We start from the raw sequence: 17,725 nt of genomic DNA, 5'->3' as shown, positions 1-17,725 counted from the left end.
ATTTTGTTATGATAAAGATAAAATATTTTACTTCATATAACAAACTTACACCTAGATTACGAGTTTTGAGTTAGAGGCTATGCGGTGCTAACTAGCAGTTTATGCTCACCACTCACTTACATGCAGCGCTGGTATTACAGGTTTTTACAAACCGCAAAAATGTGATCGTAGAGCAAAATTTTGCTCCACATCTCACCTCAATACCAGCGCTGCTTACGTTAGCGGTGAGCTGGATAAACGTGCTCGTGCATGATTTCCCAATAGGAATCAATGGGGGGAGAGCCGGCTGGAAAAAAAACTAACACCTGCAAAAAAGCAACGTTTAGCTCCAAACGCAGCCCCATTGATTCCTATGGGGAAAATACATTTATGTCTACACCTAACACCCTAACATGAACCCCAAGTCTAAACACCCCTAATCTTACACTTATTAACCCCTAATCTGCCATCCCCGACATCACCGATACCTACATTATATTGATTAATCCCTAATCTGCCGCTCCGGACACCGCCGACACCTACATTATACTTATGAACCCCTAATCTGCTGCCCCCAACATCGCTGACACCTACATTATATTTATTAACCTCTAATCTGCCGCCCCCAATGTCGCTGCCACTATTTTAAATTTATTAACCCCTAAACCTAAGTCTAACCCTAACCGTAACACCCCCTAATTTAAATATAATTTAAATAAATATAAATAAAAATAACTATCATTAACTAAATTATTCCTATTTAAAACTAAATACTTACCTATAAAATAAACCCTAAGATAGCTACAATATAACTAATAGTTACATTGTAGCTATCTTAGGGTTTATTTTTATTTTACAGGCAAGTTTGTATTTATTTTAACTAGGAAGAATAGTTATTAAATAGTTATTAACTATTTAATAACTACCTAATTATAATAAAGACAAATTTACCTGTAAAATAAAACCTAACATAAATTACACTAACACCTAACACTACACTATAATTAAATTAATTTCCTAAATTAAATACAATTAAATACAATTATCAAAAGTACAAACCCCCCCCCATTAAATTACAGAAAATAATAAACAAATTACAAGATTTTTAAACTAATTACACCTAATCTAATCCCCCTAACAAAATAAAAAAGCCCCCCCAAAATAAAAAAGCCCTACCCTACACTAAATTGCAAATAGCCCTTAAAAGGGCCTTTTGCGGGGCATTGCCCCAAAGTAATCGGCTCTTTTACCTTTAAAAAAAAGTACAAATCCCCCCCAACATTAAAACCCACCACCCACACACCCAACCCTACTCTAAAACCCACCCAATACCCCCTTAAAAAAACCTAACACTAACCCCTTGAAGATCACCTTACCGGGAGATGTCTTCATCCAAGCCGGGCGAAGTGGTCCTCGAGACGGGCAGAAGTCTTCATCCAGACGGCTTCTTCTATCTTCATCCATCCCGGGTCCATCTTCAAGACATCCGGCGCGGAGCATCCTCTTCCAACGAAGTCTTCTTACTAAATGACGGTTCCTTTAAGTGACGTCATCAAAAGATGATTAGATCAGCCAATAGGATTTGTTCTACCTTAATTCCGATTGTCTGATAGAATTCTAGCAGCCAATCAGAATTGAAGGGACGCCATCTTGGATGACGTCACTTAAAGGAACCGTCATTTAGTAAGAAGACTTCGTTAGAAGAGGATGCTCCACGCCGGATGTCTTGAAGATGGACCCGCTCCGCGCCGGATGGATGAAGATAGATGCCGTCTGGATGAAGACTTCTGCCCGTCTGGATGACCACTTCGCCCGGCTTGGATGAAGACTTCTCCCGACTTCGTTGAGGACTTCGGCCCAGTTGGGTGAAAACTTCTCCCGGTAAGGTGATCTTCAAGGGGTTAGTGTTAGGTTTTTTTAAGGGGGTATTGGGTGGGTTTTAGAGTAAGGTTGGTTGTGTGGGTTGTGGGTTTTAATGTTGGGGGGGTTTGTACTTTTTTTACAGGTAAAAGAGCTGATTACTTTGGGGCAATGCCCCGCAAAGGCCCTTTTAAGAGCTATTTGAAATTTAGTGTAGGGTAGGGCTTTTTTTTATTTTGGGGGGGGGCTTTTTTATTTTGTTAGGGGGATTAGATTAGGTGTAATTAGTTTAAAAATCTTGTAATTTGCTTATTATTTTCTGTAATTTAGTGTTTGTTTTTGTACTTTAGATAATTTTATTTAATTGTCTTTAATTTAGGGAATTAATTTAATTATAGTGTAGTGTTAGGTGTTAGTGTAACTTAGGTTAGGTTTTATTTTACAGGTAAATGTGTCTTTATTTTAACTAGGTAGTTATTAAATAGTTAATAACTATTTAATAACTATTCTACCTAGTTAAAATAAATACAAACTTGCCTGTAAAATAAAAATAAACCCTAAGATAGCTACAGTGTAACTATTAGTTATATTGTAGCTATCTTAGGGTTTATTTTATAGGTACGTATTTAGTTTTAAATAGGAATAATTTAGTTAATGATAGTTATTTAAGTTAGGGGGTGTTAGGGTTATGGTTAGACTTAGGTTTAGGGGTTAATAAATTTAAAATAGTGGCGGCGACGTTAGGGGCGGCAGATTAGGGGTTAATAAATATAATGTAGGTGTCGGCGATGTTGGGGGCAGCAGATTAGGGGTTGATAAGTATAATGTAGGGGGGGCGATGTCCGGAGCGGCGGCAGATTAGGGGTTAATCAATATAATGTAGGTGTCAGCGATGTCGGGGGTTGCAGATTAGGGGTTAATAAATGTAGGTAGGTGTCGGCGATGTTAGGGACAGCAGATTAGGGGTTAATAATATTTAACTAGTGTTTGTGATGCGGGAGTGCGGTGGTTTAGGGGTTAATATATTTATTATAGTGGCGGTGATGTCCGATTCGGCAGATTAGGGGTTAAAAATGTTATTTTAGTGTTTGCGATGTGGGAGGGCCTTGGTTTAGGGGTTAATAGGTAGTTTATGGGTGTTAGTGTACTTTTTAGCACTTTAGTTAAGAGTTTTATGCTACGGCGTTGTACCATAAAACTCTTAACTACTGATTTTAAAATGCACTACCAGTCTTTACAGGAGAGGGTCTACCGCTCACTTTTTGTCAGACTCATAATACCGGCGCTATGCAAGTCCAATTGAAAAAATAGAATATGCAATTTACGTAAGTGGATTTGCGGTATTTCAAAGTCTGGCCAAAAAAGTGAGCGGTACACCGGTACCTGCAAGACTCATAATAGCAGCGGGCGTTAAAAAGTAGCGTTAGGACCGGCCAACGCTGCTTTTTAAAGGGACACTGTACCCAAATTTTTTCTTTAGTAATTCAGAAAGAGCATGCAATTTTAAGCAACTTTCTAATTTACTCCTATGATCAATTTTTCTTCGTTCTCTTGCAATCATTATTTGAAAAAGAAGGCATCTAAGCTTCTTTTTGGTTTCAGGAGTCTGGACAATACTTTTTTATTGGTGGATGAATTGATCCACCAATCAGCAAGGACAACCCAGGTTGTTCACCAAAAATGGGCCGGCATCTAAACTTGCATTCTTGCATTTCAAATAAAGATACCAAGAGAATGAAGAAAATTTGATAATAGGAGTAAATTAGAAAGTTGCTTAAAATTTCATGCTCAATCTGAATCACGAAAGAAAATTTTTGGATACAGTGTCCCTTTAAGCTTAACGCACAACTCATAATCTAGCCGTGAGTTTATATAATAAGTCCACTGCATTTATTTAATTTGTTTTCTATATTTTTTTCATAATGTGTTAATTTATTTAATGTTTAGTAATTTAATTTAAATAGGCTAATTTAATATATAATGATTTATAGCATTTTGTAAAATGAATGTTTGTAATGGAACCAAACCGTAGCTTGAGGAGGTCTGTCCAATAATACATTTGTGGGAGTTGTTCCTGTTATCTAATGAGCAACAGATTTATAAGTATCAGCCAACCACTATCCTGTATTTCCCTATAGGTTTAAAATTACCTGTAGCGCCGAGATTAACCATTTCTTATTTAATCTCTTGATGACATTGCTGGTCTTTCTATGGGGTTTGAAACAAACAAATGAAATACAGCACCCACCACTCACAGAGACACAGAGAAGGTTTACCAAGCCCAACAGAATCAACACAAAAAGAGTTTTCTCCAGCTGTGATAAATACAACAACCCTTATTGCTTATACAGGGTCCAACAAAAGCAACGTTTCGGGCTGACACTTTGCCCTTTTTCAAGCTTGACACATAGTGAACATAGCGGTGTTTAAATAGCCATAATAGCACCAAACAATTGTGATTAACACGTCAACATCACCATCTAGTGGTACAAAAAGTGAACAATCCACATAATATATAAAAAAAAAATCCTTATGCTTACATTTCAATGTAACTAATGCAACAGTCCCCCCTAGTGGTTATAAGTAGCATGTGCAAAAATTCTAAAATAATTCACAAATATGATCATCCTATATTATAAAAGACAAGTGTTTGTCTGAAGCCGTCATGCGCAGTACAGACAAACACTTGGCCTTAGACAGCTGATCGCATGCGCACCCACCCGACCTCGCACGCGCACCCCTGCAGGTGAAAACAGCAGCGCGAGGACCGGGGCAAGTGAAAGAGCACAGCTGATCGCACGCGCACCCCTGCAGATGAAAACGGGAGAGAGAGAGAGAGAGAGAGAGAGAGAGAGAGAGAGAGAGAGAGAGAGAGAGAGAAAAAATAAAAAAAATAAAAAATAAAAATAAAAAATGAATAACACAGCCCGTGTGAACGGGCTTTAGGACTAGTAATATAATAACTTGGTAAAAATGGTAAAACACATTTATATATAGAACCAATATAAATCAAGAATCAAATTTCTTCTAGATAATTATAATTAAATCAGCCCTAAGGCAGCCACAGTTTGTTTAATCTCCATTACAAAAGATGAAAGCTCAGTTGTTACAGTTAGTTCAAGTCTCTGGAAGCCCAACACAAGCGTGGCAGTCACTGTCTCCTCCCAGTGTGCCACCGTCGCCATTTTAGCAGTGCAGTCAGCATTATCTGATCCCTTCAAGTAAAGTCCTATAAGCCCAGGTGTCTACAGAAACAATTGCCTTGTTGTCTGGTAGTATAGTAGTCCAGGAATAACGTGCACAGCAGCCCCTTTTATATATTACAGATTAACCTCCATGGTCTAGAAGATGACAGTAGTAGGCAACGCTTCCAAAGAAAACAGGTCAGGACGCAGTCAAGAAATCCGCTCCTGTGAGTTTCAATCAGTATCTAGATAGTTATGTTACTTCAGGATATATAAATTATATCATGTCAGGAGTATATATTTGAAGAAATAGCTCAAAAAACTGAACTGAAGAGAGGAGCTTAAAAAAAAGACTCGTCCTGCCTCTTCAGAAGCTGGTTCTGCCCCCCCAAGCAATAATTTATTGTCTACCAGAAAGCTGTCTAGTTACATTCCCTATTGAGACCTTTAGGCTTCATTAATCCAAAAGGTCTCTCTTTTTTTTAGTAGGGCCTCCCTATCTCCACCTCTTCTGGGCATATGAATTTGTTCAATGATTTGAAAGCGGAGCTGGCTAATGTTATGCCCCGCTTTCAAAAAATGAGAGGAAACTGGGGCATCTTTGTCTCCACATCTAATGTTTGACTTGTGTTTAGAGATCCTTTCCCATGCCTCTCTAGTCGATTGTCTAATGTATAACAGAGAACATGGACACTTAATGGCATAAATGATAAATTTGGATCTACAAGTCAAATATTCCCTGATCATATACTTTTTACCTGTATAAGGGTGAGAGATTCTATCCCCTTTAATCATGGAGTTACAATTGATGCATGATAAACAAGGTAAGCATCCTGTATGTGTCCTACCTATAATAGTTCTCTGAGTGCATTTACTACTTCCAACATCAGCCTTAAAGGGACACTGAACCCAATTTTTTTTCTTTCTTTCAAGATTCAGATAGAGCCGGCAATTTTAAGCAACTTTCTATTTTACTCCTATTATTATTTTTTCTTCGTTCTCTTGCTAACTTTATTTGAAAAAGAAGGCATATAAGCTAAGGATCCAGCAAATTTTTGGTTGAGAACCATGGACAGCACTTTTTTATTGGTGCTGTCCAATCAGCAAGGACAACCCAGGTTGTTCACCAAAAATGGGCCAGCATCTAAACTTACATTCTTGCTTTTCGAATAAACATACCAAGAGAATGAAGAAAGTTTGATAATAGGAGTAAATTAGAAAGTTGCTTAAAATTGCATGCTTTATCTGAATCACAAAAGAAAAAAATTGGGTTCAGTGTCCCTTTAACTAACATATCTTTAATGTTAGGACCTGTTTTATAAGCTGGCATCGGGAATTCCAAAACTGCATTCATATCTGGATGACATTTCTGTAAAATATGCCGGTATTTACATATGATTCTATTTATCTGGCTACTTCTGGTACTATATTGGGACACAAAGACCAATCTATCCATCTTAGTTTTTTCTATTCTGGGCACAGATTTATTACGCCTTGAAATAATATTTTGTTTCTCTTTTTGAACAACTTCAACAGGATAACCTCTTTGGATGAACTTTTTAGACATTTGTTCTAAACGTATCTTTTTCAATTACGTGTCAGACACAATGCGATCTACGCGCAGCAATTGACTTTTAGGTATAGCCTTAAAAGTAGAGGGTGGGTGGAAGCTATTAAATAATAATAATGTGTTATTTTTATCAGTTGGTTTTGAATAAATATCAGCTTTCAACCCATGCTTTCCTTTGTAAATGCAAGTGTCTAAAAATTGAATAGACTGTTCATTCCACGTCAAAGTACATTTAATGCCATTGACCGATCTATTAAGGTCATCAACAAAATCAATTAGGGATCCAATGTAGCCATACACATCGTCAATGAACCACCACCAAGTGGTTCCATATATCTTGAACAATATATGTTCATAAACAAATAACCCTTCATAATTATTCATGAAAATGTTGGCATAGGTTGGGACGACATTGGATTCCCATACCTGTACCCTTTCTATGGGGTTGTTCTTTTAATATTGCGGTCTCACTGCCAGTTGTGAGACTGCGCTATTTTAGCAAGAGTGTAGGAGGGTCTAATAGTGCAGCGACTTGCTCTATTACAGACAGACAATCCCTTAACAGGGCACGTCACAGTCGTTAAGGGTTTAAAATGATTTTGAAGCTGCTATTTGCTCCAGTAATAAATATCACTCAGTTTATGACCCTGTTGTATCAGTCACATCACATATACTGATCTAATGATAAATATCTTGTGATCTGCATATTATTTTATTTCTAATGAGGTTATTTTATAATACATTTCTTATTTCTATTAGCTGCACCTGTTTATCATCAGAACGTTTATCCCACTGATCTGTGACTGATTCTTGTTGTTAGTAAAGACCTTAGTAATTGTATTCTGCACCTTCAGCTGCTGCTGTTTATGTCACATGATCACAGACTTAAAGGGACAGTGTCCTGTAAATTTGGTTTCCTCTTAAAGGGACAAGAAACCCAATTTTTTTTCCCGTTGTTTAGTTAGACCCTGTAAACTTTCCAATTTACTTCTATTATTAAATTTGCTTCATTCTTTTGGTATCCTTTATTGAAGCAGCAATGCACTACTGTGAGCTAGCTGAACATATCAGGTGAGCCAATGACAAGAGGTTTGTATGTGCTGCCACTAATCAGCATTGAGCGCACTATAGTGCATTGTATGCTTTGTCACAAAGGTCTCCAATGGAACAAATCAGATTAAATAATAGAAGTAAATAGAAAGTTTATTAAATTTAAATCATGAAAGTTAAATTGTGACTTTGCTGTTCCTTTAATGTGTTTCTAATGACTTTTTATAACAGTGTATAAAAGAGTATAAATGTATGGGAGATTTCACCTTTAGGTTTATTTTTATATAAAAAAGCTGTTTCAGATTTATTTCCATTATCAAATTTTACACAATGTTTATAAAATACAGGTTATGTGGCGCCAGCCGCTACTTTGCACGTGCACAAGTTTATATTATATACAGATATGAGTCTGTTATTGGCTGATCGCTGTCACATGATACAGGTAATGTGGCGCCAGCTGCTACTTAGCATGTGCACGAGTTTATATTATATACAGATATGAGTCTGTTATGGGCTGATCACTGTCACATGATACAGGTTATGTGGCGCCAGCTGCTACTTAGCATGTGCACGAGTTTATATTATATACAGATATGAGTCTGTTATTGGCTGATCGCTGTCACATGATACAGGTGCAGAACAAAATGTCAGAAATAAATCTACTACTCTTTAGAAATTCATAGTACGTTTTATTACATTGTATTGTTAGTATGCATCTGTTCTATGTAAACACAAAGGCTTCCTTTTCTTATCTCTGTCCTAGCAGTGTGATTTAAGAAAACTCACTACTGACCAAGAGAAGTTAAAGGACTGGGGTAGATCACATGACAAATACAAAATGTAGAGTTTTTTAAGCATTGTACAAATTGGGCACAAGGAGGGTACCTATCCAGTACAGAAAGACTACAGATACAGTGTGTAGCTTCATACGATCTGTAACAACGGAGGGGGTATCTCAGACTAGAGATACAGTGTGTAGCTTCATACGGTCTGTAACAGCGGAGGGGTATCTCAGACTACAGATACAGTGTGTAGCTTCATACGATCTGTAACAGCAGAGGGGTATCTCAGACTACAGATACAGTGTGTAGCTTCATACGGTCTGTAACAACGGAGGGGTATCTCAGACTACAGATACAGTGTGTAGCTTCATACGGTCTGTAACAGTGGAGGGGTATCTCAGACTACAGATACAGTGTGTAGCTTCATACGGTCTGTAACAACGGAGGGGTATCTCAGACTACAGATACAGTGTGTAGCTTCATACGATCTGTAACAGTGGAGGGGTATCTCAGACTACAGATACAGTGTGTAGCTTCATGCGGTCTGTAACAGCAGAGGGGTACCTCAGACTACAGATACAGTATGTAGCTTCATACGGTCTGTAACAACGGAGGGGTATCTCAGACTACAGATACAGTGTGTAGCTTCATACGGTCTGTAACAACGAAGGGGTTTCTCAGACTACAGATACAGTGTGTAGCTTCATATGGTCTGTAACAGCAGAGGGGTACCTCAGACTACAGATACAGTGTGTAGCTTCATATGGTCTGTAACAACGGAGGGGTATCTCAGACTACAGATACAGTGTGTAGCTTCATATGGTCTGTAACAACAGAGGGGTATCTCAGACTACAGATACGGTGTGTAGCTTCATACGGTCTGTAACAGCGGAGGGGTATCTCAGACTGCAGATACAGTGTGTAGCTTCATACGGTCTGTAACAGCAGAGGGGTATCTCAGACTACAGATACAGTGTGTAGCTTCATACGATCTGTAACAACGGAGGGGTATCTCAGACTACAGATACAGTGTGTAGCTTCATACAGTCTGTAACAGCAGAGGGGTATCTCAGACTACAGATACAGTGTGTAGCTTCATACGATCTGTAACAATGGAGGGGTATCTCAGACTACAGATACAGTGTGTAGCTTCATACGGTCTGTAACAGCAGAGGGGTATCTCAGACTACAGATACAGTGTGTAGCTTCATACGGTCTGTAACAGCAGAGGGGTACCTCAGACTACAGATACAGTGTGTAGCTTCATACGGTCTGTAACAACGGAGGGGTATCTCAGACTACAGATACAGTGTGTAGCTTCATACGGTCTGTAACAACGGAGGGCTATCTCAGACTACAGATACAGTCTGTAGCTTCATACGGTCTGTAACAGCGGAGGGGTATCTCAGACTACAGATACAGTGTGTAGCTTCATACGGTCTGTAACAGCGGAGGGGTATCTCAGACTACAGATACAGTGTGTAGCTTCATACGGTCTGTAACAATGGAGGAGTATCTCAGACTACAGATACAGTGTGTAACTTCATACTGTCTGTAACAGCGGAGGGGTATCTCAGACTACAGATACAGGGTTTAGCTTCATGCGGTCTGTAACAATGGAGGGGTATCTCAGACTACAGATACAGTGTGTAGCTTCATACGGTCTGTAACAACGGAGGGGTATCTCAGACTACAGATACAGTGTGTAGCTTCATATGGTCTGTAACAGCAGAGGGGTATCTCAGACTACAGATACAGTGTGTAGCTTCATACGGTCTGTAACAACGGAGGGGTATCTCAGACTACAGATACAGTGTGTAGCCTCATACGGTCTGTAACAACTGAGGGGTATCTCAGATTACAGATACAGTGTGTAGCTTCATATGGTCTGTAACAGCAGAGGGGTACCTCAGACTACAGATACAGTGTGTAGCTTCATATGGTCTGTAACAGCAGAGGGGTACCTCAGACTACAGATACAGTGTGTAGCTTCATACGGTCTGTAACAACGGAGGGGTATCTCAGACTACAGATACAGTGTGTAGCTTCATATGGTCTGTAACAACGGAGGGGTATCTCAGACTACAGATACAGTGTGTTGCTTTGTGCGGTCTGTAACAGCAGAGGGGTATCTCAGACTACAGATACAGTGTGTAGCTTCATACGGTCTGTAACAACGGAGGGGTATCTCAGACTACAGATACAGTGTGTAGCTTCATCCTGTCTGTAACAGCAGAGGGGTATCTCAGACTACATTTACAGTGTTTAGCTTCATATGGTCTGTAACAACGGAGGGGTATCTCAGACTACAGATACAGTGTGTAGCTTCATACGGTCTGTAACAGTGGAGGGGTATCTCAGACTACAGATACAGTGTGTAGCTTCATACGGTCTGTAACAACGGAGGGGTATCTCAGACTACAGATACAGTGTGTAGCTTCATACGGTCTGTAACAGTGGAGGGGTATCTCAGACTACAGATACAGGTTGTAGCTTCATACGGTCTGTAACAACGGAGGGGTATCTCAGACTACAGATACAGTGTGTAGCTTCATACGGTCTGTAACAACGGAGGGGTATCTCAGACTACAGATACAGTGTGTAGCTTCATGCGGTCTGTAACAACGGAGGGGTATCTCAGACTACAGATACAGTTTGTAGCTTCATATGGTCTGTAACAGCGGAGGGGTATCTCAGACTACAGATACAGTGTGTAGCTTCATGCGGTCTGTAACAACGGAGGGGAATCTCAGACTACAGAAACAGTGTGTAGCTTCATACGGTCTGTAACAGTGGAGGGGTATCTCAGACTACAGATACAGTGTGTAGCTTCATACGGTCTGTAACAACGGAGAGGTATCTCAGACAACAGATACAGTGTGTAGCTTCATGCGGTCTGTAACAACGGAGGGGTATCTCAGACTACAGATACAGTGTGTAGCTTCATACGATCTGTAACAACGGAGGGGTATCTCAGACTACAGATACAGTGTGTAGCTTCATACGATCTGTTACAACGGAGGGGTATCTCAGACTACAGATACAGTGTGTAGCTTCATACGATCTGTAACAACGGAGCGGTATCTCAGACTACAGATACAGTGTGTAGCTTCATACGGTCTGTAACAGCAGAGGGGTATCTCAGACTACAGATACAGTGTGTAGCTTCATACGATCTGTAACAACGGAGCGGTATCTCAGACTACAGATACAGTGTGTAGCTTCATACGGTCTGTAACAGCAGAGGGGTATCTCAGACTACAGATACAGTGTGTAGCTTCATACGGTCTGTAACAGCAGAGGGGTATCTCAGACTACAGATACAGTGTGTAGCTTCATACGGTCTGTAACAGCAGAGGGGTATCTCAGACTACAGATACAGTGTGTAGCTTCATGCGGTCTGTAACAATGGAGGGTTATCTCAGACTACAGATACAGTGTGTAGCTTCATATGGTCTGTAACAACGGAGGAGTATCTCAGACTACAGATACAGTGTGTAGCTTCATACGGTCTGTAATAACGGAGGGGTATCTCAGACTACAGATACAGTGTGTAGCTTCATACGTTCTGTAACAACGGACTATCACACGCATAGTATCTGTGTATGTTTGTACCTGGTAGCCTTAGTGAGCTACAAGAACTTTGGATTTTGTTATTAATAAATTGTTCATTTGCTTTAAAGGGACATTAAACACTAAATGCATGCTAGATAGAATGATGCATTCAAAGAAAAGATTAGTCCATGACTAACATGTAGATGTATTTTTTAAAGTTTCATTAGTTGTTTAAAAAGTGACAAAATAAGTGTAAAGTTTTAGTGTCTATAAAACACTGGGAGCTGCCATGTTGTAACTTGTGTTACCTTCTTTGCTGTGGCCAATTAGGGTCAGTTATAAATAGGTCACTAGAGTGTGCAGCCAATGGTTGGGCTGGATTTAACAGTGTTCTGCACTTCCATTTCTAACAGGAACTGAAAAGCTCACAATTTTAGAATGGAATTACAGGCAAAGAGGACAAAATAAATAATGAAAGTATATTGCAGAGTTGTTTTATTATATACAATTTATCATTTTATATTACCATCTCAAAGTGTTTAATGTCCCTTTAAGCATTTGTCTGTGTCTGTATCCAGTCTGCCTGGGGTCTGCACAATAGAGCTGATTATCTCGAGCTGTTGAAGCTCTAACTAATGAGAGTATTCTGCGTCTGCCTTCCATCTGGGGATTGAAGATTACACAGTATTATGCTATGATGTGTTTCTTTCTCTTCCTTCTGAGGAACATCGTATGGACTATTTGTATTTGTGGTACGGTCTCCATTAAAGACTCTTTTCACGTTGGATATATTACTACATATTGGTCGGTACTACATATTGGTCTGTATTATTATCACTATTTGTATTTGTGGTACTGTCTCCATTAAATACTCTTTTCACGTTGGATATATTACTACATATTGGTCGGTGCTACATATTGGTCTGTATTATTATAACTATTTGTATTTGTGGTACTGTCTCCATTAAAGACTCTTTTCACGTTGGATATATTACTACATATTGGTCGGTACTACATATTGGTCTGTATTATTATCACTATTTGTATTTGTTCTACTGTCTCCATTAAAGACTCTTTTCACGTTGGATATATTACTACATATTGGTCGGTACTACATATTGGTCTGTATTATTATCACTATTTGTATTTGTGCTACTGTCTCCATTAAAGACTCTTTTCACGTTGGATATATTACTACATATTGGTCAGTACTACATATTGGTCTGTATTATTATCACTATTTGTGTGTGGTTTTTGTTACACATTTTATTTTTAGTAAATAGAAAATGTCTGACAGTGAGGATCTGTAGAAAGTACAATATCAATACTGTAGTAATAGATTTAAATTACATATAAACAACTCTTATTTAACATTTGTGTAAGTGCTGCTCTTTGATATAAATAATGGAAAAAATGATTATAATATATTTGTAAGGTTGTGGTTTGTCCCACTCATAAATAGATTGTCTACTCCTGAGCTTATAGTGTACTTGTAAAGTTCTGGAAAAATAAATATTTAAGGTGCAACTATAACACCCATAGAGCTAACTGTACTAAATCCTTGTGCAGAATCAATAGCACATATGTAATAACCTAAACAGCTGATCTGTATCACATGAATTGTTATGTGTGCCTTTAATTATACCATACGTACAGTTAATCAGAACCATTATTTATTATTATCTGTCTAAACCATTTAATATACTTTTTACAGACACAACCATAGCACTGAGAGATATCAGGTATTGATATAACTGGAGTGAATAAGGGAACCTTCTTCCTGAGCACAGTCATTGGAGCCTGTTATCAGCATGAACTCATATGTGTTAGGTGAGTAAAATAGATATTATGCTGACTTTAATTACTGGGAAAATAAAATAGACCACTCATTAAACAAATATAAACTATTATATTTATATCCATATAGAGAGAAGTGCACTCACAGGAACAAACAACCAGCTCTATACCATTGTTAGCCTGTTCTATGGCGATTTACCAACTGAGTGCAGCTTCTTTTAGCCCAGTAATACTTTTCACAGAGAAGAACTTTCCTGTAGTATATCAGTCTGATCCCGCCTATTACGGTCAGTCCAGCGCTGAAATAACAGACAATTCCTCTCTGAACAAGGAACACATCAACCCTAGGCGATCATTTTGGCCTTCATTGGACCTCGTCAGTGAGGTGTAGCCATATTTCTCTAAGCACACTGAGAAAGGAGTCCACGTCTGGTTCCCCTATTTTTCTTAGGGAGACTAAATACATACAGAGAGAAGCACACTCACAGGAATGAACAACTGGATCAATACTATTGTTAGCCTGTTTTATGGCGATTTACCACCTGGTGCATCTCCTTTTAGCTATAATCCTTGTGGGATATTTCCCTATCTGTGTTCCTTGTTCAGAGAGAAATTGCCTGTTATTACGGCGCTGGACTGACCATAAGAGGCGGGATCAGACTGATATACTACACTGTGAAAAGCATTACTGGGCTAAAAGAAGACGCACCCAGGTGGTAAATTACCATAGAACAGGCTAGCAATGGTATTGAGCTAGTTTCTTGTTCCTGTGAGCGTGCTTCTCTCTGTATGTATTGAATCTCCCTAAGGGAAAAAGGGGAAACCAGACGTGGACACCTGGCTCAGTGTGCTTAGAGGAATATGGCTACACCTCACTGATGAGGCCAAATGAAGGCCGAAATGATCATCTGGGGTTGCTGTGTTCCTTGTTCAGAGAGGAATTGCCGGATATTTCAACGCTGGACTGATATACTACAGGAAAGTTTTACTCTGTGAAAATCATTACTGGGCTTAAAAAAGCTGCACCCAGATGGTAAATCGCCATAGCAGGCTAACAATGCTATTGAGCTAGTTGTTCATTCCTGTGAGTGTGCTTCTCTCTGTATGTATTGTATTTATATCTGCATTTGTGTCAACACCTGCTCTCAGAACATCTGCAACTCTACCTTCCCTGCCCTGACCCAGCTCATGGAACTCCCATAACTCCCCAGTGAGTTTTCTCCACCCCAGAACCACCACTGATTTGTGTTCTTAATTTAACAATGAGTATTATTAAAAATAATAAAGTTTCTCCAACATAGGTGTGTCCGGTCCACGGCGTCATCCTTACTTGTGGGATATTCTCTTCCCCAACAGGAAATGGCAAAGGGCCCAGCAAAGCTGGTCACATGATCCCTCCTAGGCTCCGCCTTCCCCAGTCATTCTCTTTGCCGTTGCACAGGCAACATCTCCATGGAGATGGCTCAGAGTTTTTTGGTGTTTAAATGTAGTTTTTATTCTTCAATCAAGAGTTTGTTATTTTAAAATAGTGCTGGTATGTACTATTTACTCTGAAACAGAAAAGAGATGAAGATTTCTTTCATGTAATTAACAAGAGTCCATGAGCTAGTGACGTATGGGATATACATTCCTACCAGGAGGGGCAAAGTTTCCCAAACCTTAAAATGCCTATAAATACACCCCTCACCACACCCACAAATCAGTTTTACAAACTTTGCCTCCAAGGGAGGTGGTGAAGTAAGTTTGTGCTAGATTCTACGTTGATATGCGCTCCGCAGCAAGTTGGAGCCCGGTTTTCCTCTCAAGCGTGCAGTGAATGTCAGAGGGATGTGAAGAGAGTATTGCCTATTGAATGCAGTGATCTCCTTCTACGGGGTCTATTTCATAAGGTTCTCTGTTATCGGTCGTAGAGATTCATCTCTTACCTCCCTTTTCAGATCGACGATATACTCTTATATTTACCATTTCCTCTACTGATTCTCGTTTCAGTACTGGTTTGGCTTTCTACAAACATGTAGATGAGTGTCCTGGGGTAAGTAAGTCTTATTTTCTGTGACACTCTAAGCTATGGTTGGGCACTTTATTTATAAAGTTCTAAATATATGTATTCAAACATTTATTTGCCTTGACTCAGAATGTTCAACTTTCCTTATTTCCAGACAGTCAGTTTCATATTTGGGATTATGCATTGAATTATCATATTTTTTCTTACCTCAAAAATTTGACTTTTTTCCCTGTGGGCTGTTAGGCTCGCGGGGGCTGAAAATGCTTCATCTTATTGCGTCATTCTTGGCGCGGACTTTTTTGGCGCAAAAATTCTTTTCCGTTTCCGGCGTCATACGTGTCGCCGGAAGTTGCGTCATTTTTTGACGTTATTTTGCGTCAAAAATGTCGGCGTTCCGGATGTGGCGTCATTTTTGGCGCCAAAAGCATTTAGGCGCCAAATAATGTGGGCATCTTTTTTGGCGCTAAAAAATATGGGCGTCATTTTTGTCTCCACATTATTTAAGTCTCATTATTTATTGCTTCTGGTTGCTAGAAGCTTGTTCACTGGCATTTTTTTCCCATTCCTGAAACTGTCATTTAAGGAATTTGATCAATTTTGCTTTATATGTTGTTTTTTTCTTTTACATATTGCAAGATGTTCCACGTTGCAACTGAGTCAGAAGTTACTACAGGAAAATCACTGCACAGTGCTGGAGCTACCAAGCTAAGTCTGCTATAAACTTTTGGTATCTGTTTCTCCAGCTGTTATTTGTATTGCATGTCATGTCAAACTTATTAATGCAGATAAAATTTCCTTTAGTACTGTTACATTACCTGTTGCTGTCCGTCAACATCTAATTTTCAGAGTGTTCCTGATAACATAAGAGATTTTATTTTTTAAATCCATTAAGAAGGCTATGTCTGTTATTTCTCCTTCTAGTATACATAAAAGTCTTTTAAAACTTCTCTTTTTTTCAGATGAATTTTTAAATGAACATCATCATTCTGATATCTGTTTCAGAGGTTGATGCTGATAAATCTTTGTATTTGTTCAAGATGGAATTTATTCGTTCTTTACTTAAAGAAGTGTTATTTGCATTAGAAATAGAGGATTCTGGTCCTCTTGATACTGAATGTAAACGTTTAAATAAGGTTTTTAAATCTCCTGTAGTTATTCCAGAAGTGTTTTATCTCCCTGATGCTATTTCTGAAGTAATTTCCAGGGAATGGAATAATTTGGGTAATTTATTTACTCCTTCTAGACGTTTAAGCAAATTATATCCTGTGCCATCTGACAGATTAGAGTTTGTTGGGACAAAAATCCCTAAGGTTATGGGGCTGTCTCTACTCCTGCTAATGTACTACTATTCCTATGGCAGATAGTACTTCATTTAAGGATCCTTTAGATAGGAAAATTGAATCCTTTCTAAGAAAAGCTTACTTATGTTCAGGTAATCTTCTTAGACCTGCTATATTTTTAGCGGATGTTGCTGCAGCTTCAACTTTTTTGGTTAGAAGCTTTAGCGCAACAAGTAACAGATCATAATTTTATAGCATTATTATTATTCTATAACATGCTAATAATTTTATTGGTGATACCATCTTTTGATATCATTAGAGTTGATGTCAGGTATATGTCTCTAGCTATTTTAGCTAGAAAAGCTTTATGGATTAAACTTGGAATGCTGACATGTCTTCTAAGTCAACTTTGCTTTCCCTTTCTTTCCAGGGTAAATAATCATTTCGTTCCTTTCCTCACAACAAGGAACAAAAGCCTGATCCTTCATCCTCAGGAGCGGTATCAGTTTGGAAACTATTTCCAGTTTGGAATATATCCAAGCCTTATAGAATCCTATAGCCAGCTCCTAAGTACCTATGAAGGTGCGGCCCTTATTCCAGCTCAGCTGGTATGGGGCAGATTACGTTTTCTTCAAAGAAATTTGGATCAATTCCGTTCTTAA

At 38.8% G+C, this 17,725-nt stretch overlaps 1 protein-coding gene across 1 annotated transcript in view; it reads left to right on the top strand.

The window, feature by feature from the left end:
* Nucleotides 1–17,725, top strand: part of LOC128659804 (gastrula zinc finger protein XlCGF57.1-like) — an 87,082-nt gene that overhangs the window by 57,651 nt on the left and 11,706 nt on the right. The window contains exon 2 of the mRNA XM_053713375.1: nt 13,696–13,811. Coding sequence (XP_053569350.1) covers nt 13,793–13,811 — 19 coding nt within the window. The 5' untranslated portion in view covers nt 13,696–13,792. The remainder of the gene's footprint in view (nt 1–13,695; nt 13,812–17,725) is intronic.

This window comes from Bombina bombina, chromosome 5, assembly GCF_027579735.1.
Source record: "Bombina bombina isolate aBomBom1 chromosome 5, aBomBom1.pri, whole genome shotgun sequence".
Lineage (NCBI taxonomy): Eukaryota > Metazoa > Chordata > Amphibia > Anura > Bombinatoridae > Bombina > Bombina bombina.
The sequence above is the reverse complement of the archived record's forward strand: the minus strand, read 5'-3'. Positions and strand labels throughout refer to the sequence as shown.